The 21,454-nt window shown below is 53.3% G+C and overlaps 1 protein-coding gene across 20 annotated transcripts in view; it reads right to left on the reverse strand.

Moving 5' to 3' along the window:
- ANK1 (ankyrin 1) overlaps nt 1-21,454 on the reverse strand; it is a 242,666-nt gene that overhangs the window by 28,150 nt on the left and 193,062 nt on the right. For 10 of the 20 annotated variants that reach the window (XM_031669507.1, XM_031669506.1, XM_031669503.1 and 7 more), the window contains 16 exons: nt 21,330-21,353; nt 20,351-20,447; nt 18,969-19,047; nt 17,602-17,699; nt 17,289-17,513; nt 16,103-16,257; nt 15,532-15,743; nt 14,852-15,056; nt 14,071-14,167; nt 13,630-13,858; nt 11,407-11,532; nt 11,160-11,279; nt 9,453-9,531; nt 9,101-9,172; nt 7,088-7,219; nt 5,480-5,626 (listed from right to left, as the gene is read on the reverse strand). In XM_031669507.1, the coding sequence (XP_031525367.1) occupies nt 5,480-5,626; nt 7,088-7,219; nt 9,101-9,172; nt 9,453-9,531; nt 11,160-11,279; nt 11,407-11,532; nt 13,630-13,858; nt 14,071-14,167; nt 14,852-15,056; nt 15,532-15,743; nt 16,103-16,257; nt 17,289-17,513; nt 17,602-17,699; nt 18,969-19,047; nt 20,351-20,447; nt 21,330-21,353 (2,097 nt within the window). The remainder of the gene's footprint in view (nt 1-5,479; nt 5,627-7,087; nt 7,220-9,100; nt 9,173-9,452; nt 9,532-11,159; nt 11,280-11,406; nt 11,533-13,629; nt 13,859-14,070; nt 14,168-14,851; nt 15,057-15,531; nt 15,744-16,102; nt 16,258-17,288; nt 17,514-17,601; nt 17,700-18,968; nt 19,048-20,350; nt 20,448-21,329; nt 21,354-21,454) is intronic. The other 10 variants (XM_031669521.1, XM_031669509.1, XM_031669519.1 and 7 more) reach the window with 2 other exon arrangements.

Genomic DNA, 21,454 nt, shown 5'->3' on the forward strand with positions numbered 1-21,454 from the left:
TTTTTTTTTTTTGAGACAGAATCTCACCTTTGTTGCCCAGGCTGGAATGCAATGGCACTATCTCGGCTCACTGCAACCTCTGCCTCCTGAGTTCAAGCGATTCTCCTGCCTCAGCCTCCTGAGTAGCTGGGATTACAGGTGCCCGCCACCTCACCCAGCTAAATTTTTTGTATTTTTAGTAGAGACAGGGTTTCACCGTGATGGCCAGGCTGGTCTTAAACTCTTGACCTCAGGTGATCCGCCTACCTCGGCCTCCCAAAATGCTGAGCCACCACGCCCAGCCCTTTGTCTGCTAATTCTAACATATTTGTCAACTCTGGGTCAGTTTCAATGGGTTGATTTTTCTCCGCATTATGGATCCTGTTTTCCTGCCTTTTTGTGTGTCTGGTTACTCCTAATTGAATGCTGGACATTGCGAATTTTACCTTGTGGAGTGCTGGATGTTTTTGTATCCCTGTATGCTTGAGCTTTGTTCTGTTATGCAGTTAAGTTACTTGGAAGCAGTTTGATCCTTTTGCATTTTGCTTTCAAATTTTATTAGGAAGGACTGGAGCTTTGGAGGTTAATTTTTCCCTGTTTCTCAGATGAGATCCTTCTTTGTCTCCTGAACAAAGGCTGTGAGAGATTAATTGGGAATAGCTGGCTAATACTCATCTGAAATTTGTGGGGGACCCTCTACAGGTCTCCAGAGTGTTCTATCTGTGCAACTGTCTCCTCTCTGGTGCTCTGTCTTGAGAACTCCAGCTGTCTTGGTCTCCTTGGACTTTCAAAACAGTAAACTAGACAGCTGTAGGACTCACTTCATTTATTTCCCATGCTTTGTGGATCAATGTCCTTTGTTATTTGATATTCAATGTCTTAAAAACTGTTGTTTCATATATTATGTCCATTTTTTTGGTCTGCAGTAGTTTCAAGCAGGAGGGTATATCCAGTCCCTGTTACCCTGTCTTGGCCAGAAGTGGCACACATTGCATCTGACATGGCTCCTTGGATTTGGCTGGATGAACATTCCATCACACCTTGAAATTGGGATGAGACTTGAGAACTGGGAGAGGGCAGCTTTGTAGCCACAGAACACTTGAGGCTCATTCTTGGGTTCCTTTTGTGACTTTCCCACCTTGAGACTTCCACGGTATTCACTTTAATGGAACTTCACCCAAATAAAGATGTAAGGGGCCGGGTGTGGCAGCTCATGCCTGTAATCCCAGCACTTTGGGAGGCTGAGGTGGGTGGATCACCTGAGGTCAGGAGTTCGACGCCAGCCTGGCCAACATGGTGGGCCCCGTGTCTCTACTAAAAATATAAAAATTATCTGGCTATGGTGGCGGGCACCTGTAGTCCCAGCTACTTGAGAGGCTGAGGCAGGAGAATCGCTTGAACCCGGGAGGCAGAGGTTGCAGTGAGCCGAGATCGCACCATTGCACTCCAGCCTGGGCAACAAGAGTGAAACTCCATCTCAAAAAAAAAAAAAAAAAAAAAAGTATGGATACAGAGAGCACATGTACCACCTCTGCAGGAAGTCCCTGCTTGTCTTCACTCTGGGACTCCTTCCCTGGTAGCAGTATTTAGGGTGCATGCCCAGCTGCTCCCTCTCCCAGCCATGCAGGCTGAGATCCAACGCCGCAGGTAGCTAGCTGTACTCCTGGTGCTGGTGGGGATCACTACGAAGCTGGAGCAATACTCGCAGAAGCACAAGTGCATCCTTATGAGGAACATCTCACAGGTCTGGGGTGGACCAGACCATAGGCAGATCCACTGGATCCCCCAGGGTGAGTTCCAGAACGTCTGTCTCTCTGGTAGTCTCACGCAGCCCCACCACACCTGGGTCACCAGCCCCTCCCTCAGTCTAGAGACCTCCTCTTGGGGCTACATGTTGGAGAAGTCAGGTAAAAGGCAGCCAGCCACACATATTAGTTTGGGGCCGCATACGGTCAGGTGGTCCCTCCTCATTCAGGTCACTGCCCTGGTTCTGTGCTGACCCAGAGGTAATAATCGTCCTGCTAGCATAATGTCAGCAGCAAATGGGGCAAGGCAACAGGGGTCATCAGACAGCCTCGCCCCAGACAAGGCCACACTTCACTAGCCACAGTTGTGAAGAATTGAGGGAAATAAAACATGTTTTATTCCCAAGTAGACATTAGTTTGTGTCTGATTTATCAGGCCAAATGGAGCTCACATGGGTGTGAGATGACCATTTCTCCTCTCACAAGGGAAGTCTGTTTTATTTTCAGAAACATGCTATTTTATTTTGGCTCTATAGGCCATGCTTTTTTCATGTTTATTCCCAGGGCCTGGGCAGTTTTGTCTTGTGTGGGAGAAGCACACTGGCCTTTTGGCCTGAGTGCCTCTGCTCTGGCCAATTCAGGCGCTGATGGCGAGCAGAGCTATGGAGGGAGAGACAGCCTCAGGCTTCTAATTCCCGGACACCACCCACTTATGTCGCTCTCACAGAGCTGCCTATCACTGCCCGGAGTCCCAGGGCCTCAGAAGGAGGCTCAGACACGCAGAGGGACCAGGAAAAGCACAAAGGAGCCGAGGTCCGACTGTGGGCATCGGTGCAGTGGGCTGGGTGGGCACCAGGTTAGGCCATCACGAGCCCTGCCCAGGGGAGAGCAGAGAAGCTGCAGAGCCTGTAGTGCCCCCCCAACCCCTCAGACCTCTGACTGTCCTGCCACCTTCTCTCCAGACCACAAGGGCATCCAGATGAGGGCCAGACTTTCTGGGGCAGGGAGGAAGGCAGGAAAAATATAAAGACGCCAATTCTAGACCAAGCAGGGCATCGGTGCATCAGTCTGCTGGGGCCGGGGGAGGGTACATGGGGCACAGAGCTGGGTCTAACGGGGACCCGCCAAAGAGGCCATCGGGGGCTGCTGAGGCTGCACAGAGTAGCCAGGAAGCACAGAGCATTTGACTGTGACCATTTGAAATCAACTACTCGGGAGAGGGCTCCCTCAAAGACTGAAGTGCAGTCATGCCACTCTTTGGCCAGAACCCTCTGGTGGCTTTCCAGCTCACTCCACATCAAACCCAATGTCCTCATGACAGTCTATGGGTGGGCTCCGTGCCACCCCTTCAGCCCCCACGCCTGCCCTCTCTCCCGCTGTCCCTTTGCCTCCGCCTCCAGCCCCATCCTGTGAACACATCAGGAAAGCCCTCTTCACACTCCCTGCCCTGAAATCTTCCTCCTCAGCGCCGACGCATGGCTCCCACCTCATCTCCAGCAAGCGCTCGAACGCCACCTGCTTCCCTTGCACCATGAGTCCCCCAAGCCCCGACTCTGGTCTGTTTCTCCTGCACCATGTGCGGTAACTGCTGGTGCATGATACAGTCCCCCGCGTGGTTCTCCTCATAGGAGGGAAAAGTTCCACAAAGGCAGATTTTTGTTTTGTTTTGTTTTGTTTTGTTTTGTCTGGTTGAGAACAGGTATCTCTCTCCTGCCTAGCACAGTGCCTGGCGTGAGGTTGATGCTTGAAAAATATTTGCCAAATGGGCTGACCCCCTGAAGCAGAGCGCTTTCAGCAGACATGGAGTACACAGGGCGTCCCACACAGGGATTGAGAACCACTCGGGCAAGAATGCCTCAAAGCCTGGCGGAGGCCAGGGGTCTGTGGCCCAGGGAGATGCTCACAGATGCCCAGGTCTGTAACTGTGAATATTCACACTCAAGCGGTTCTGGTGGCCCATAGTCCTGTAGGTGCTTAATCAGGGCACAGGAAATCAAAAGCGTGCCCCTCTGACTTGACCGAAAGTATGCGCTGGATGTTAAAGAAGCCTCCACACACGGGAAGGCAGAGGAGCTTTGTCACCAGAATTTCCCCAGGTTTGTGACCTCCCTCAACTGCCCTTGGCCCACTGAGCTCCGGTAAAGCTCCAGCCAGGTCCCCTGAGGGGAGGCTGGAATCCCCAAGGGGGTGGACCCAGGGAGAGGGCTGGGCACACGCAGCAGGCAGCACCACACAGCAACACCCGTGCACACACATGCACACATGCGAACACACACACGCACACACACGCACATGCATGCACACACGCGCACACACATATGCACACACACAGGCGCACACACGTACGCCTAGGACACAGCCATGAGATGCGTGGGGAGACATGGCTGGGGGCCATGACATGCATGTGGACATGGCCGGCTCTGTGCCTGCCGAAATGGGGACAGTGGAGACAGTGGAGACAGGCAGCACGATAGCGTGGGTGCACAGAGGTCAACATGAGGTTAGAGGCAGAAGAGAGGGGTTGGGACGTGATCAGCAGACGGGCCCTGCTTCCAGGGTGCGAAATGGCACACTTCAGGAGTCACAGGATGTGGGGTAGGGAACAGGGAGGGCTCAGGGAGCACAGGGTCCCCTGGCAGGGGCTCCGTGCCCAGGCCCACCTGGGACTTGCCCTCGGCCGCGTCCCCCAACTGTGTACCCAGTCACAGGTGCCCACCCTCAGTCTGGGCGTGGCAGGGATGGCCCTTAAGACGAGGAGCTTGAGGAGCATACACATCACCATGCAGGCATCCGGGGTGACGGGTCAGCCACCTAAGGATGCCATGTCACAGACATGGAAATTTTGTTTCAAGGTCTGTAAGGAATTTTAGGGATCCAATCCAACTTGCTGATTTTACAGAAGGGGAGAGGGCTCAGTCATGCAGGGAGCTGGCAGGAAGGAAGGGCCTAGAACCCAGACCTCCTGGCCGGAGAGTGGGGCCTCGCCGTTTATGTGCCCGCTGGCCAGAGAGGGGGTGGGCGAGGAAGGGGTTGTGAGGGGCCCTGGCCCAGGAGTGACAGGAGCTTGGGGGCAGAGGTCACAGACTCCTGTACATCCTCTCCTTGGGCTGGATCTCATGGGGGACCACTGCCATGCTGAGTCACATCAACAAAGAATGAGGGGAAGGAGATGAGATGATAGAAAAGGGAGAGAGGAAAAAGCAGAGAGACCCAGCTCCAGGAAGAGCAAACTGCTCAGTCCCTAGAAGTGGCCGCAGCAGGATTTGTAAAACATCGTCCAGTTAAACTGTGCTAGACCTTGGGCCAGGAATGGCCCTCTGCTTCCCAACCACTGACTGTTTTACAGACGGGGACACTGACACCCCAAAGAGGGCCCACGCCTTGCAAAGAGCTACTGGAAAGTCTGCAGCTGTTTAGGGGCAATGTCTAGCTGGCTGCCTCTGACTCAGCTTTTTCTCATACACCAGGCCCTCTGGGGATGCAGTTGCTGATGGCAAGGGCCTGGAGGCCATTCTGCAGGGCTGCAGAGGCACAGTCGGCAGGCGATGCCCACCTGTACAGGAGCAGCCATCTCTCTCTCCTTCACCTCTGCTTCCCCCCGAAAGGAGGAACTCATTGCTGACAAACCAGCCCTCCCACCAGTGGGAGGCAGAGCGGGCTTTGAGGGATGAAGTATTATGAGAAGGGGTTATTGGTGCTGATGCCTGAAGGGCAGGGCCCCGGCTCAGCCCCCACCTGGTCCAGGTGACACTCACCATTCATCTGGGAGGGTGACAGCGAGTAGTCACGGTCCGTGTGCCGCCTGTCTGGCTTCAAGTTGCGGCTCTGTCGGCCAGAACCCTCCAGCATGTTCACGATCTCGCCACGGTCGATGCTCTGCAGGGCTGTGCACAGATTTTCCACTGTGGGCGCAGAAGAGAGATATGCATTACTCCAGGCCAGCGAGCAAGGATCACATGGGCTCAGAAAATGGGGTCAGGACGAAGATGGAGAAGGGAGATAATTTTTTTCAGAAGGTGGAGGTACCCTCTTTTCTTAGAATCAAAACAAACTTCCTTTTGGGAGAATACTTTTTATACTTCAACAGATCTTTTCCAAATGCTAACAGTGGGCAGTTACTTTATTTACTGGCCTGTTACCAAAAAACAGTAAATTATTTTATTTATTGGTCTCACTCTGTCACCCAGGCGGGAGTGCAGTGGGGCAATCTTGGTTCACTGTCCATCTCCCAGGTTCAAGCAATTCTCGTGTCTCAGCCTCCTGAGTAGCTCAGATTACAGGTGCATGCCACCTCACCCAGCTAATTTTTGTACTTTTAGTAGAGACAGGGTTTTGCCGTGTTGGCCAGGCTGGTCTCGAACTCCTGACTTCAAGTGATCTGCCTGTCTTGGCCTCCCAAAGTGCTGGGATTATAGGCGTGAGCCACCGCGCCCACCACAGTGGCCAATTTAAAAGTCTAGAAAGACTGTTTTTTATTTTTATTTTTATTTTTGTAATCTAAGAGGAGTACTACAAGAAAATAAGGAATAGAATGATTAGATTCTGTCCTTTTGAAATTCTTGGTCCTTGCCAGATGATTTGAGATGCAAATGTAAACACTCAATTTCTACTTAGTGGTTTTGAGTCTGGGAATCTGGTTGAGGAGGAGCTGAAAAGAGAACGAGGCAAAGTTCCCTCCAGGTTGGAGGAAGCTCCTGGGAGAATGAGAACTGGTTCAGACTGGGGTCCAGCTTACCCAGACTGTGTCCTGAGAGGACAATACTCATTTGCTTGGGAAATTCAACAGGAAGACCTCAAAGATGAGTCATACACCCTGCACACACATTGTCATCTAGGAGTCCTGATACAATTTTTATTTTATGTTTTTTAGAGTCAGGGTTTTGCTTGTTGCCCAGGCTGGAGTGCAGCAGTGCAACTGTAGCTCACTGAAGCCTTGACCTCCCAGGCTCAAGTGATCCTCCTGCCTCAGCCTCCAGAGTAGTTGGGACTACAGGTGTGTGCCACCACACCCAGCTAATTTTTAAAGGGTTATGTTACATAGTCTGCTCTCAAACTCCTGTGCTCAAGCAGTCCTCCCACCTTGGCCTCCCAAAGTGTGGGGACTACAGGTGGGAGCCACTGTGCCAGGCTTTGCAATTTTTATCTTATTCCAAGGATATTAGAAAGGCTGAAGCCAAGCTTCTCTGATCATGCCTTCCAGCAGGACTGCCTGGAGACCTCCTGATGCGAGAGGCGCATGCGTGTGTATGAGAGAGACAGACAGACTGACTCCAGAGGCCAGTGTCATGAATGGAATTTGCAGAAAGAACAGTTGGGTGGGGAGGAGGTCCTAGGACAGGCTTCCTCAGCGGGACGGTACTGACTGTCTGTGTTTTGGCCTTCACGGACGACCCAGAGGTTCAGCAAGGCCACGCTCTGCTCCAATAGGGAGTTGGGATTTTCCACTCGGATCCTATTGATGTCTTCCACACTGAACTGCAGCTCCCGGGCCAACTCTGCAAGCAAAGAAACAACGGCAAATGTGAGCCATGCAGGGGGCCTCCGGCACACAGGCTGGGTGGGCACTGGGGCGTGAGGGCACGCAGTGGGGAGCACAGGGAGCTCTGAGACAGCCTCCCTGTGGATTTGGTCTTCCTTCTTATCAAGAAGTTCCTTATGAAATGCCAGCACCTATACCTTTATATCTCCAGAAAATGGAAGAATGGGAGAGGTGCTTGATAAATAGGTCCTGAATGAATGAATGAATGAATGAATGATTAAATGTCCTTTCTTCCTTTCATAACTTCCAATATGAGATGACATGACCTTTCAGCAAGGTCAGCAACTTCTGCAAGGTCACAGAGTCAGTGAGTCCCTGAGCCAGGAGGGAGCCGCACCTGCCAATTCTCACCCCAGCGCTGCCTTGGCCACACCAGGACACCACGCCCTGCTGCCGAGAACCAGTGAGAACAGAAATGGACTCCTGAGCTTATGCTTCTTCAGGGAGAGGTGTTATTTACATTTAAAATGAAAATACAAGTTCCCATCTAAATGCAAGGCAATAATGCAGACTGTTAGCCAAAATCCCCCATTATTTTTATTGTTATTTCTTTAGAAGGAAAATAGCATTAGAGTCTAATTTCAAGGATGAAGAAGACTGGGGAGAAAGTGATGGTGAGAATCAGAACACGCACACACAACACAAACGTGCACACACTCACAACACATATGCGCGCACACACGCATGCACATACACGCCCCCTGAGCAGCCAGCAGTCATGGTTTAAAGAAGGAGCCATGTCTGGACTTCTGTCTTTCCACAAGTTATTGCCAAAAGGTTTCTAAGTATGTCTAAAGTCTTCTTTAGTGAATGAAGTGAAGTGAAGTGAATGAAGGGAGTCTACTCATATAAAGGCTAACAAAAAATAAGGAGGGGGAGGGGAAGCCATCTTCTCAGCGTCAACAAGCATTGAGCGCTGGGCTCTGGACAGAAATACAGTTATAATTAAGCATTCACCAAGCTGCATTTGGGTCCTCTTCTTTGTTGCTCAAAGCCACACAGTGCTGGATACTGACCACTTGCACCCCCATTGTTCCTAAAGACAGGGTTTCTGACATTAGGCTTCTGTTTAAGGATCCCTTGAGATGGTTTTCAGAGTCCCAATTCCAGCAACCAGTTTGAAGGCAGGGATCAGCACGAGAACGTATCTTCTTCCTCTCCCTGTCCATGACTTCACCCTGTACTTTCCAACCAATCAACCACCTCCACACTTCAGCCACTCCAAAGCCTTTAACAGCCCTAACCCTGAACGCCTCCTTGGGGAGATGGATTTGAGGTTTCCTCCTCCCTCCTTGTTTGGTGGCCCTGTGATTAAGCCTCTTTCACTGCTGCAACCCCGTGTCTCCGTGTGTCTTGACTTGCCATTCACATCGGGCAATGGACCTGCTGCGGTTACACAGGGAGAATCCAGTTCTAGGGTCTGTGGTTGGGCACAGCACATTCTGACCCTTCACTTTATTTGCCCACCTGCCTCCCTTAAATAAGATCGACCCCGACGCCTGGCAGGACTTCTGCGAGATCCAGGCACAGCCACGGACCATAGTGAAATATGTCAAGGCTTGCCCTCTCCTTCCCTCCTTTTCAAGGTCGCCTGTAACCTCAAAAGTTGATTCTTTCTTAGAAAGGAAAGTCAGACAGAGATGGAGGCAGGGGGCTCCCCCTTCCATGGGCACTCAATGGTGTGGCTTGGACAGCAGACCCAGCTCAGACAATCACAAATCAGATAACCCATGGGTGATAAAAGGAGGGTTAGAAATGCCTCATTCATTGCTCATTACGGGGGAAGAGGGCAGGTGAGACAGACAAAGTGCTTTTCTGCCCCCAATTCCCCACTCACCTGCCCAGCTGAGACCGAGGTGCTCTGAGATAACAGCCATCTTCTCTGCCTGGTCTGTCCCGCTGAGAAGACCTGGGGAGAAGCATTAGATTTCATTTAGTAGCCAGGGCAGGACACAGTTGACAGGCGTGAGGATACGGCCTTTGATGGACGTGGCTTCCGTGTGCACTGGGGTGATTGTCTAGACTCTCTGCAAGATCAGGGGAAGACCCGAGTCAGCTCTGCAGCTGCTTTTGGAACTGGCTGAGCGAGCGGCACCTCAGCAGAGCCCTCACAGGGCTGCAGGGAGATAAGCTCACACCCACCCTTCTTGGGAAGGGAGCAAGCATGCATTATCACACAGAGGCTGTACCTGGTGTGGACTCACTGAGAATGCTGTATCGCAGGGCCAGGGGTGTCGGCGTCCTTCTCCTATCTTCAGCTCCGCTTCCCTGCAGAAGAAGAAAGGGTGCTTTGGGTTTTGGACTCTCCCCACCTTCCTAGAGAAGGTGATCTGAGCTCCTATGATGCAGGGGTGGGGAAGGCTGACCCCAGTCCTGGTAAACAGTCCGTTTCTTCAGGGACTTAGCACAAAGAGTAACGCATGGGAGGAGTGGGAGTGAAGGGAAGCTGACGAAGTGTACATGCGTTATTAATCACAGTCATAATAACGGCAAGCTCACGTCACCCCATCACCTGTGAGGCCCTATTTAATGTTCATGGCAACACAGGAGCTGGGTACTGTATTACTCCCATTTCATCAATAAGGAAACTGAAGCATAGAGAGACTAAGTTCCTTGCCCAAGATCACCCAGTTAATAGGTGGTGGAGCTGGGTTTGAACTTAAAACAATTGTTTTTCTTTTTGGATTTCTTTCTGCTTCAAAGACCCGTTTCTGTACTGCCCTAAGGCCTTAACATCACAGCCCTGTGGAAAGCATCCAGATGCTTGCCCAAGGCTGCAGAAAAATATTCTCTCTCTTTTGTTTTTAAGAGCCAGGGTCTCACTCTGTCTCTGAAGCTAGAGTGCAGTGCAATGGCACGATCATGGCTCACTGCAGCCTCAAACTCCTGGTCTCAAGTGATCCTTCTGCCTCAGCCTCCCGAGTGCTGGGGACTACAGGTGCATGCCACCATGCCCAGCTAATTTTTCATTTTTATTTTTTTGTACAGACAGGATCTCACTATGTTGCCCAGGTTAGTCTTGAACTCCTGGGCTCAAGCAATCCTCTTGTCCCAGCCTCCCAAAGCACTGGGGTTACAGGCATGAGCCTCTGTGCCCAGCCTGAAAATCCTCTTTTGAAAGATAAGTTGGTTCACCCTCATCTCATCCCCAAAAAGAAAAGAGATTGAGCCATGGACTTATGAATGTAACCTTGCTTCTTTCCTAGTTTAGCATGGAAGGCTAATGATTAAAACAACAACAACAGCAAAACAACACCAACGAAAACCACGGAGACGGTCTGGAGACGTATGATCCCTCCAAAGTCCCTAGCAGAGGTGGTGACTGGGATACTCTTACAGGTATCGACAAATGAACATACGTGGCCAAGACTCCTTTGCTGAGCTCAAAACCCTGGGTGTTTGCAGTGGCTGAGGACACCAGGCTTCCCTTCTGTGAGGGCCTAGCACCCTGGGAAGATAAGCAGGTAGATGAAAAAGCGGCCTGAGAGAAGCCATGCCGGGGCTGGGAGACCTTAGCAGCTCTCCTTGGTGCAAACCTTGGAGGCCTCGGGCCAGGGATACTGAGGCAGATGCTCTTAGGACCCCTTGCCACCTTCACACCTAGGGAGCCCAGGGTCCACAGCGTGAATGTGCCCATCACCATCTGATACCAACATTTGTTCCTCCTGTCACATAACCAGCACTGCACGCGAATTGCAGAGAGGGCCAGGGCACGGTCTCCCCTCAGGCCACAACATGAGCATGTGGAGGAGAGCTCAGCACCTTTGTGTGCCTCGGGGGACTCAAAGGTTCCACCAGAAAGAAGCCCCTTGGAAGTGCTGGACCTGGGGTCTGTTTGGGGACCGCCTATGGGGAAGCCTTCTCTGGCCAAGGCTCCTCGGCAGGTGCCAGCTCACCTTGCTGCAGGGGGGCATGGTGATGTTCAGGTGGCAGAGTATGTGCTGGGTGTCCTCGTACTTCATCGCCTTGCGCAGAAATGACAGGGACCCTCCCGGCTCTCGACTGCTGTCCCTCACCTAAACTCAATCACACAAAGGAGAATTCAGGGGCCCTTTCCTAGGCCACTGGGCTGTCTGGTTTAGAGAATTCTGCCGCCCCAACTTCCTAGACCCAGAGGAGAGGTCAGCCAGAGGGTGCCGGCACCTTTACAGGTATGGCCAGACGGTTCTCCCGAAATGACTGGAAGTGGAAGCTCCGCTGCTGGGCAGCTTTCTTCACAGGCACCAAGTTGCCGGAGAGTTCTGCAAAGAGGGACATTCCTTCCAACACCTACAGGAGAGGAAAAGCAGATACAGCTTGTCAGGGAGAGAAGGGCCCAGATGTCCCACCTTCAACCTTCGGTCCTTCCCTCTCCAAGACACGCCCTGCCACAGCAAGAGGCGTGGGGGTGTGTGCTGGGAAATCCACTATTTGTTTTGGGAAAGGCTTTATTTCTAAAATTGTGATCAATGAGGCATGCTTCCTGACTTCAATGGATTTTGTTATATGTAGCGATCTTCTAATACCCCTGAGATGTTGATGAGAATTGCTATCAAGTACTCCAAAACGTCACTTGAATATCATAACATAGTTTCTGAAAAACAAACAAACAAACAAACAAACAAAAACACCACCACCAACAACAAAAAATCCTGGTTCTGGGCTGGGCTGCGGCTCATGCCTGTAATCCCTCCAGTTTAGAAGGCCAAAGTGGGAAGATTGCTTGAGTTCAGGAGTTTGAGACCAGCCTGGGCAACACAAGGAGATCCCCATCTTTACAAAAAAAATGTTAAAAATTAGCCAGGTGTGGTGGCAAGTGCCTGTAGTCCCAGCTACGTGGGATGCCGAGGCAGGAGGATCACTGGAGGACAGGAGTTTGAGGCTGCAGTGGGCATGATGGCACCACTGCACTCCAGCCTGGGCAACAGACTGAGATCCTGTTTCTAAAAGTAAAACCAAGATTCTGTTTTCACGTCTGTCCAAAGATGCTTTGTTCATGAGAAGAGCTGGAAAGCACTTGCTCTATTTTAATCTCACCGATAATAATGGTCCCTACTGTGTATATATAAAGCTTTCAACTGAGAAGTTATCATTAACCCATTTGACAGTTGAGAAAATTGAGGCCCAAAGAGAAAAACCGGTTTGCCTCGTTAGTGCCTAAGACAGGATTAGAACCAAGGTTCCAGTCCTGCGCTTGTTCTACGGGGCCCTCAGCCTTCCCCAGGAAAACTCAGCACAGATTCTGAGGCTTAGATCACTGCTGGCTTACTACACATCTTAAACCAAGTGGGTCTCTTAGGATCGGGAACCGGTTCAGACCTAGCCCCCATGCCTTCACTCTGCACATTATCTGTTGAGCCCTTTCCTCTGCCTCCTCACTTGGGTGCTACTGAAACTCTAGCACAGCAGGTCACAGTGTGGACTCGGGCCAGAGATGACCTGGATAAATCCTGTCTCGACCACTCACTTAGCTGTGTGACCATGGGCACATTACTTAACCTCTCAGCCTCAGTTTCTTAATACCTAAATAAGGAATAATAAAGGTACCCACAAATATGAGAATTAAATGAGATTATGCAAGAAAAACATTTTTAGTTATTTGTTTAATAGAGATGGCATCTCACTATGTTGCCCAGGCTGGTCTCAAACTCCTGGGCTCAAAGTGATCCACCTGCCTCAGCCTTCCAAAGTGTTGGGATTATAGGCATGAGCCACTGAGCCTGGCCAGCACTTTCGTTTGTTTGTTTTTTGTTTTGTTTCTTGCCCCCACCACCATACCCAGCTGGCTAGTACTGTTTTTTGTTTTTTGTTTTTTAAGACAGAGTCTTGCTCTGTCGCCCAGGCTGGAGAGCAGCGGTGCGATCTCGGCTCATTGCAACCTCTGCCTCCCGGGTTCAAGTGATTCTCCTGTCTCAGCCACCCGAGTAGCTGGGATTACAGGCCTGTGCCACCACGCCGGCTAATTTTTGTGTTTTTAGTAGAGACAGGGTTTCACCATGTTGGCCAGGCTGGTCTCGAACTCCTGACCTCAGGTGATCCGCCCACCTCGGCCTCCCAAAGTGTTGAGATGATAGCCACTGCGCCCGGCCTGTCCAGCACTTTTAATAGTCCCTGGTGCACAAGACCTTCTGCAAATGCCAACTCTTTTCACAGATCACTGGACCAAAAGCCTACAGCCTCCTCTGATATGTGCATGGTGGCATCTCTCACCTTTCCTGAAGCTTATCTAAGATGCTTCTCAAGAGGGGTCTCAAAGAGAGACAGCTGTGGAGCCCCTCGTCTACAGAGGGAAGACTTCCTGCCTGCACCAGGGTGTTCTCTCCAGGGTGTTCTGGAGAAATGGCGGGAGGGTTTGTCCCAGAGGCGGTGCAGGGCCCAGCCCCGTACCTCTATGTCCCTGCTCCGGGCCACCTCCACGAAGTTCTCATGCTGCTCCAGGGTCTTGTCCACTTTATCATCCGTCATGCAGTAGCAGCGCAGGCGCCCCTCTCGGGGGTCATTCATCTTGGCAAAGATGACGAATTTGGCCATGTAGGGCACTGCGGTGAGCTCTTTGTACAGCAGGGTGGCGAAGTTCACAGCCTCAGCGGTCCGAGGACAGTCTGACAGCCAAAACCTAAAAAGGAGGGCACGTTATAATGTGTTCCCAAGTGCCCAACAGAGAGCATCCTTTCCGTCCAGATGGAAGCAGCCCATGAACCACGCCATGGCTACTCTTGCCACACCTGTGGTCACAGAGGCTTCCACGTGGAGGGGACAGTGAGGGAGCCTCAGTCTCAGGCCTGAGGATGGCCCACACAGTGCTGGGCTGGGCTGGCCTTGTCTCACCTGGCGGAGACGTTGGTGGTGAAGTTGGCGCACTCGTTGGCATATACAAGTTTGGTGGTTCCTGTTATGTCTTCCCACTGAGCTTGGTCTGTTCCTCCTGTAACACCGGCAGAAACGGGGCTGGGGACAGTCTTCAGGACGTAAGCATGGAGCTTACTAAAATGCTAAGGCCCTGGTGTGCAAGGTGAGACTGGGTGAGGCTCACTTGGTCTGCAGCCCTGGGCACACCTACCCTCACCCTCTGCTCTTCCTCCTAGCGACCTGCACGCCCCTCCTCCTAGGGCTTGGAGGGTTCTTCCCCAGGGCCATGGACTTTTTTTTTTTTTTTTTTTTAGATGGAGTTTCATGCTTATTGCCCAGGAGTGGAATGAACTCGGCTCATTGCAACCTCCACCTCCCAGGTTCAAGCAATTCTCCTGCCTCAGCCTCTGGAGTAGCTGGGTTTACAGGCGTGTGCCACCACGCCTGACTAATTTTTGTATTTTTAGTAGAGATGGGGTTTCTCCATGTTGGTCAGGCTTGTCTCGAACTCTTGACCTCAGGTGACCCACCTGCCTCGGCCTCCCGAAGTGCTGGGAATACAGGCGTGAGCCACTGCATGGGCATGGACTTTTATGCAGATGCATCATCCTTCCACCTCTTGGAAGAGCACCTCACTCCCGGGGAAGCCAACAAAAACTAAGGGGACTGCTGACCTAGCCTTCTCGCGTCACCCCCCTTCTGTGTTCCAGAAGCACTGCAGCTGTGGAGAACACAAGTCTGAGACAGGGGCCCCTCTCACCAATGACGCTGCAAAGCAGGCGCAGGCTGGTGGTGTCTCCCTCCCCGCTGTCCCTCGGGTTGTCGGTCCAGGAAGGAGGTAGCGGGATCCGAAGTCCGATGGGGCGGTGGAACTTCCGGCGCCGGGGCTCCACGGTGACAATGGGGCTGAATGTGGCCTGGTTGCCCAGGAGCTTAGTGACAAGCTCATCTGGGACAGGCTGGGCCTGTGAAATGACAGAGGCAGGACACTCAGGCCCAAGCAGGAGAGGGGCTAGTCAGACGGGAGGCAGCTCCATGCCCGGAGAGAGTGGCCGTCGGTGCATGGGGTCCCCTCTGCTGCTGGACCGCAGGACTGACATGGTGGAGCCCGCCTTCCTGAGCCCTTTCTCCCTCTCTCCTCTGCTTCTTACTCCCAGGGCTGGTGCATCTTTGCTCACATCACGGCCAGCTCCCAGAGGTCATGCGGTTCCCGCATGCTGCACAGACCGTGTCATGCAGCTTGATGGATGCACCTTATCAGGGAGCTTCCGCCTCACCCCTTCCCACTCAACTCTCCTTTGAGCTTTAAAGTCAGATCTCCACTGTGGCATTTCAAAGCACTGGACAAAAGCATGGGGATGTCCTGGGGAAGAGGGTGGCCTTCCCGGGGGCCTGGAGTTCAGTCCACCCCCAGGACCTGGCGGGGAGGAGAGCTGTCACCTGCAGAGCCAGCTTCACTCTCTTGGTGACTGCATTCTCCGGGAACGTTGCCTGTACCAGGGGCACCAGCTTGCTCTTCAGGGAGCCCCCTTCAGGACCGATGGTGTCGTAGTCCTGGCAGAGCCGCGACATGATCACAAAGTACAGCGGGAAGTCGGTGGTGATGATTCGGCACACCCTCTTCTTCTCCAGCTCCTCCAGGCTCCCCAGCTCTGGAATCACACACACAGGCCACCACCCCAGTCACATCAGGCACAGGTTCAGGCCTTCCAGGGGCCCCAGAGCCTCCTTGTCCCCAAGACCCAGTGCGCACACCCTCTCCAGGTGCCGGGTGGCATAGTGGCCAGAAGAAGTGCCCAGGCCCAGAGGCCCAGCAGAGCAGATGCGGCTGCAGGCAGCAGCTGAGCATCCCCTCACACATCCTGGGGACCCAGGGCTTGTCCACACCAGGCCATTTCCAGCCTCTTGGGGCTCCCCAAACTCCAGGTGGCCCTGAAAGACCACCTTTAAGGTGCAACTCAAACCCCTCTTCCGCAAGGAGGGGACCCAGCCCTGGGATCCCCCCTACTACCTTCGTCCATCCCGTTGAGGATCTGATCCAGGTAGCTCTCTCCATAGCGGCTCCTGTGCTCCTTCCACACGGAGCCGTTTTCACTCCTCAGAACCACGAGCTCCCGGTCTCCACGGCCATGGGAGGCAAAGTGCGGGATCTCCACGATTACAGGGCTGAGGCAAGGACACCGTGGTGGTGGGGAGGTGCTCACACAGGGCAGGCAGGGCACAGGGAGGGATGGGGCTGCCGGCTCCCACCCAGATGGAGAAGGCGCTTCCACAGCCACGTGGAGGCCCTACCTGCAGGCAGGTCTCTAAGTGGACCAGACCCGTGGGGGGTCCCCCAGGCTTCCCACAGCCCTGCTTGCTCCCCACCAGGCTTGCAGTAACAGTGCGGGCAGGGCCAGTCTCATTTCACGGGGGCTCTGCTCCCACGACCTAAGGATCCTGTCCTTGCACCTGATTCTAAAAATCCATCTGACATCCCTAGACGGGTAACCTCATCTATCAACTGGTCATAATGACATTTCCTTCGGAGGAATGCTTTGAGGACAAAGAAAGGTCAATGAGAAAACTTGCTGCTTTGCAAATTGTGGTGACCGCTCTGAGCGGGGCCAGGAGGGTGGACAGAGGTAGAAGGCAGGGCCTCCTGGTCAGCCCTGTCCCCACATCACACCCATGGTGCCTGAAGGGTAGCAAAGCTCCAGGAGGAGCCCAGGCTGCTTCAGGGAGGTGGGCCATAGGCCTCTGGAGCTGCGTACTTCGCTCGTCCGCAGGGGAAACAGCCAGGGAGGCTGTGTTCCTGGGGACTCTCAGTGCATAAATGGTCAGACCCTCAGAGCCTCAGATTGGCCTTGTCTCTAGTGTCACGCAATATTTAAGAGTTGTTTTTTTGGTTTTGTTTTTTATTTTTTACAATGACGGGGTCTTGCTGTGTTTTCCAGGCTGGTCTCGAACTCCTGGCCTCAAGCGATGCTCTCACCTCAGCCTCCCAAAGCATTGGAATTACAGGCGTGAGCTATCATGCCCGATCTGAGATCTGAGAGTTGTAAGCCCTCTCAGGGCTATGGACGCCTTTGTGTGTTAGGAAAAGTCAGGGAAAGGGGAGGGGCACCCAGTTCTGTTTCCCCGTCGGGACAGTGGAGATGGCGTGGCCTCCGTGGCACAGGGACAGGTGAGGACATGGGCTGCCTGTGCATGCTCACCTCAGGAACTGTGCCCCTGTGGGCCCCAGCGCGATGATCCTGCTGGCCAGGCCCTCCTCCTCGGCCAGTGGGGGTGGCGTGCTGAGCTTCTGGGGCTTGACCAGGCGGCAGGTGATGCGGGTGGGCGCTGCGCACGTCCGTGGTGGGATCACCACTCGCAGGCCGTTGTGGCGACTTCCTCTCATGGAACCACCCCGGGCGTCGACCATGAAGCTCACCAGAAACCTAGGAGTGGGGCAGATGCACGCTGGGCTTCTGCATCCCCTCTGGGAGATGGAGACAGGAGTCCCCGAGCCCTGTGCCCGCCACTCACCCTGTGTGCACCGGGCTGGCCACCGGGCTGATGTTGTCTGAGGTCTCGGTGGCCGGACTGCTGGGGATGAGGGAGTCCTCATCATACTCTTTAGACGCCTAAGGACAAAGAAAAGGTCCTCCTGTTCCACTTCCTCCCTGGCCGGCTGGATGCCGTACCAGGGCATGGAGGCTTGGAAGAGCCTTGCTGCTAGAAACCAGGTGCCACGTGGAGAAAGTGCTCCCACAGGACCCCACCACCCTATCAGACAAGGCTGCCCTGGAGTCTAAAAGGAGACAGGAGCTTCCTCCCACCTCCATGCCTCTCCTGGGCTCAAGACCCTGGGACACAGCCTTGGAATGGATGGAGCTAGTCCTCACCATTCAGTCTGACTCCTGGCCCCCAGGCCCACTGCACCTGCTGCAGACCTGCCCCCTTCTTTCCAGCTCTGCCCACAGGGAGCCCTGCCCTCGGCAGGCCAACTTCCTCTAGGACGGGCACTGCATCCCAGCACCATGACCACCTCACCACTTAGCTGTGGGTGGGCTACCTGCCCTGTGGACATCTGGAGTCCATGAGGTGAACACAACAGACTCCCGCCCTTGTGGGGCTTCCTGCTTCCTCACCTGTATAGCGGGGACTTGCCTTAGGGTAACATTGCAACTACAGGGATGCCAGCCTACCCTGGCACAGCCAGCAGGACCTGAGCCCGGCCTTGGTGCTCTCTAGATCTTCACGTCTGCTTTTCCCCCAGTCCAGAACATCCTTGTCCCTCACCGTTGTTGATCTAATCCTCTCCACTCCCCACATCTCACCTCCTCCACAGATACTCCCGGCCACCCTGGGGCTGGTTAGGGCCTCCCTGCTCTGCACTCTGCCAGCACTCACACCACACAGTGGAGCACTCCCCTGCTCTCCCTCCCGGTTCTGTGCTAACTGAGTTCACGCGTCCGAGTCCACTCTTTCCGGTTGGGCCCTGGCTCCCAGGAGGCAGGTGTCCAGCCCTCCTGCCTGAGCCTGTCCAGGGCGCACAGCAGGAATCCAGTAAACATCTGCTGGCTGGAATTCCTACCCTAGGCCAAGAGTTGAAGACAGTGGGCTGGTCAAGGACCCGCGGGTTTCTCACTGCTGCTGTCCTGGGCTGCATCCAAGGACTGAGCCACCACAGGATAGGGCCCCATCTGACCATCTCTCCCAGACGCGGCCCACCCAGTGCCGCCGATGTTGCACCATTATGAGGCGTCCAAGCGTGGAATGCCAGTTGGACAGTGAGTGGCATGTGAGCTATCAGTGTCTATTGTGCTACGTACAGGCCACCCCTCAACAATCACTGTCCCAGGGTACTCATGCTCTCCACGTGGGGAAACCACAGAGAAGCAGCTTCTTACCTGCTCCTGCTCTTCTGACCTGATCACCATCGTCTCAGGTGTGACACAGGGAATCCTGGGGATGGCTGGAGATTCCACCCTGCATGCCAAGAACACCAGAACATCACAGGGCTGATCCACATGTGCACACAGCTTCCTCTTCCTCTTGCCTCCAAGTCTCTCCCTCCCGCTTTCCACTCCGGAGCCTGACTGCCCTTCACAACCTGGTGGAAGGACTGCCTCCTCCTCCATGAAGTCCTCCCCAATGACTCCAACCTGCACTCGCCACCCCTTTCTCCTCCTTTAGAACCTGTTGACAGAATCCTCGCTCTGGCTAACAATATATCTTTCTGTGTTGCTATATGACCACTTGGTGTGCATTTCAATCCCACCAAATGAATCGTAAGTTGCTTATGGTCAGGGTTACAGCTCTGTATTTCTTTCTAACAGATGTCTAGCAAATTCAAGTGGAGCAAATGGCCCCGTGGTTTCACTCCTCGCTTGTTCAGGGACATTTCCATCTTTTCAGAAAACACCTAGGGCTTAGTGTTTCTACAAAGTCGTTGATATTAGATTGCTTTGCAAAATGTCCCTGTGTACACTGTGCCCACAGTGAGATAACTCACAGCAGTCATGGGGGAAAGGAGAAATGTGGTCCAGGCAGACCCGAATCTCCCCTGGCTTGTACCTAACATACCTCAGGGGCAGAGGGATGCAGTCAGAGTTCGAGCTTAGCCTGGCAATAGTTTCTAATGTGAATCTTCCTCAACTTTTTTTTTTTTTTTTTAGATGGAGTTTCACTCTTATTGCCCAGGCTGGAGTACAGTGGCACAATCTTCGCTCACTGCAACCTCCACCTCCCGGGTTCAAGCAGTTCTCCTGCCTCAGCCTCCCAAGTAGCTGGGACTATAGATGCACACCGCCACATTCAGCTATTTTTCTGTATTTTTAGTAGAGACGGGGTCTCACCATGTTGGTCAGGTTGGTCATGAACTCCTGACCTCAGGTGATCCTCCTGCCTCAGTCTCCCAAAGTGCTGGGATTACAGGTGTGAGCTACCGCGCCCGGCCATGTTCCTCAACTTTTGGATGAGAAGTTGAGTGTGCATAAGATGGAGAGGGGGTGTGGATATAAGGCTGTGAATGAGGGGAGCCTGGGAGAGGAGGGGACACTGGAAGAGGAGCAGAGAGGCATCCAGGCAGCATGGTGTGAGGAAGGCCTCCTCCTGCCCTGGTGGCTCAGGTGCACAGCTAGTGCATCCTAAGGTGCAAACCGTCTCTCTCTGCGGGCAGCATGCCCAGCACCTGGCCTGCTGTGCTCTTCCTCCCTCTGGAATCCCTGCTCTGAGCCACAGGGCTACACCTCAGCATCCTCCTAGGGACCCTCCCAGGAGCGCTGCTCACACTTGGTCTAGCTTTGGCACAAAATCCAGGAGCTCCTTCTCTTCATCGACATCCCTGGAATCCGGCCTCTCAGGCTTGGAGCCGATGAGTTCTTCCCCTGAAACAGCAAGAGCTCAAGTGAGCGACAGGGTAGAGGGAGAAGAGTCCCTCTTACTTTTTAAAAAGCTCTGTTCCCACTCCGCCTCTCAGGGCTTGCTCCTGAGGAGTGGGGAAGGCCTTGATGCTGCAAGGAGACCGGGAGCAATGTCTTTGCCCAGTCCTGGTCCTCCAGCTCTGGGACAGAGAGCAGGGCAGCCAGCTCCTGACATCTTAGATGCCTGAGGCTTTGCAGGAAGCCAAAGACACAGCCAGAAAGAACTTTCTTCGCTTAGTTCCAATTCAAAACCGCCCTTTTAGGGTGCAATGACACCAAAGAAGGAACTGCTACTGCTCTTTTCCACTCCACACCAACAGAAGAACAAACTACAGTGGAACTGGACCCACTCATTTCAAAGGGCTGGAGAATTTTCTGTAACCATGGCAGCCAAAACCTCATTACTTCCAAAACCCATCACAAAGAGGTTCAAACTACGGGTCAATCAGCTGCCTGCACCTCTGACTGCCCCTTTGTTTCTCTCTCCTAGTTTGAACTGGAGCTGGAGCCCCGGCCCTCAACCTTGAGGGGTCATTCAGTGCCACCCAGCAGTGAGCACCATGGCTTGTGATCTGGAGCTAACAGGATGGAAGAACAACAGCTCATGCAGTTATGATCACAAACATGGTGGCATGGGCACAGACACAGAGATGGACAGGCAGGAGCTGCCTGCCGGGCATGGGTCTCATGGGTGTGAATTCCTTGGTTTAGTTGAGCTCCTGGCTCCAGGTTATTCGCTGTCAGAGGAAGATGGAAAGCAGGAATGGATTAGTGAGCATCTGGGTTGCTTAGGGTGAAATGCACTCTAGTGAGAAAAGACCACAGGAAACAGAAAGCGTTTCATACCCATTATAGTTATATGAGCAGTTCCTGGAAAGCAAAGGAGAGCAGAGTTGAAAGAAGGACCACATTGAAGGCAGTTAAAGCGAGAGACATATATTATCCAAAGGAGCACCAGACAGCTCTGCTTC

Source organism: Papio anubis, chromosome 8, assembly GCF_008728515.1.
Source record: "Papio anubis isolate 15944 chromosome 8, Panubis1.0, whole genome shotgun sequence".
NCBI classification, from domain to species: Eukaryota; Metazoa; Chordata; class Mammalia; order Primates; family Cercopithecidae; genus Papio; species Papio anubis.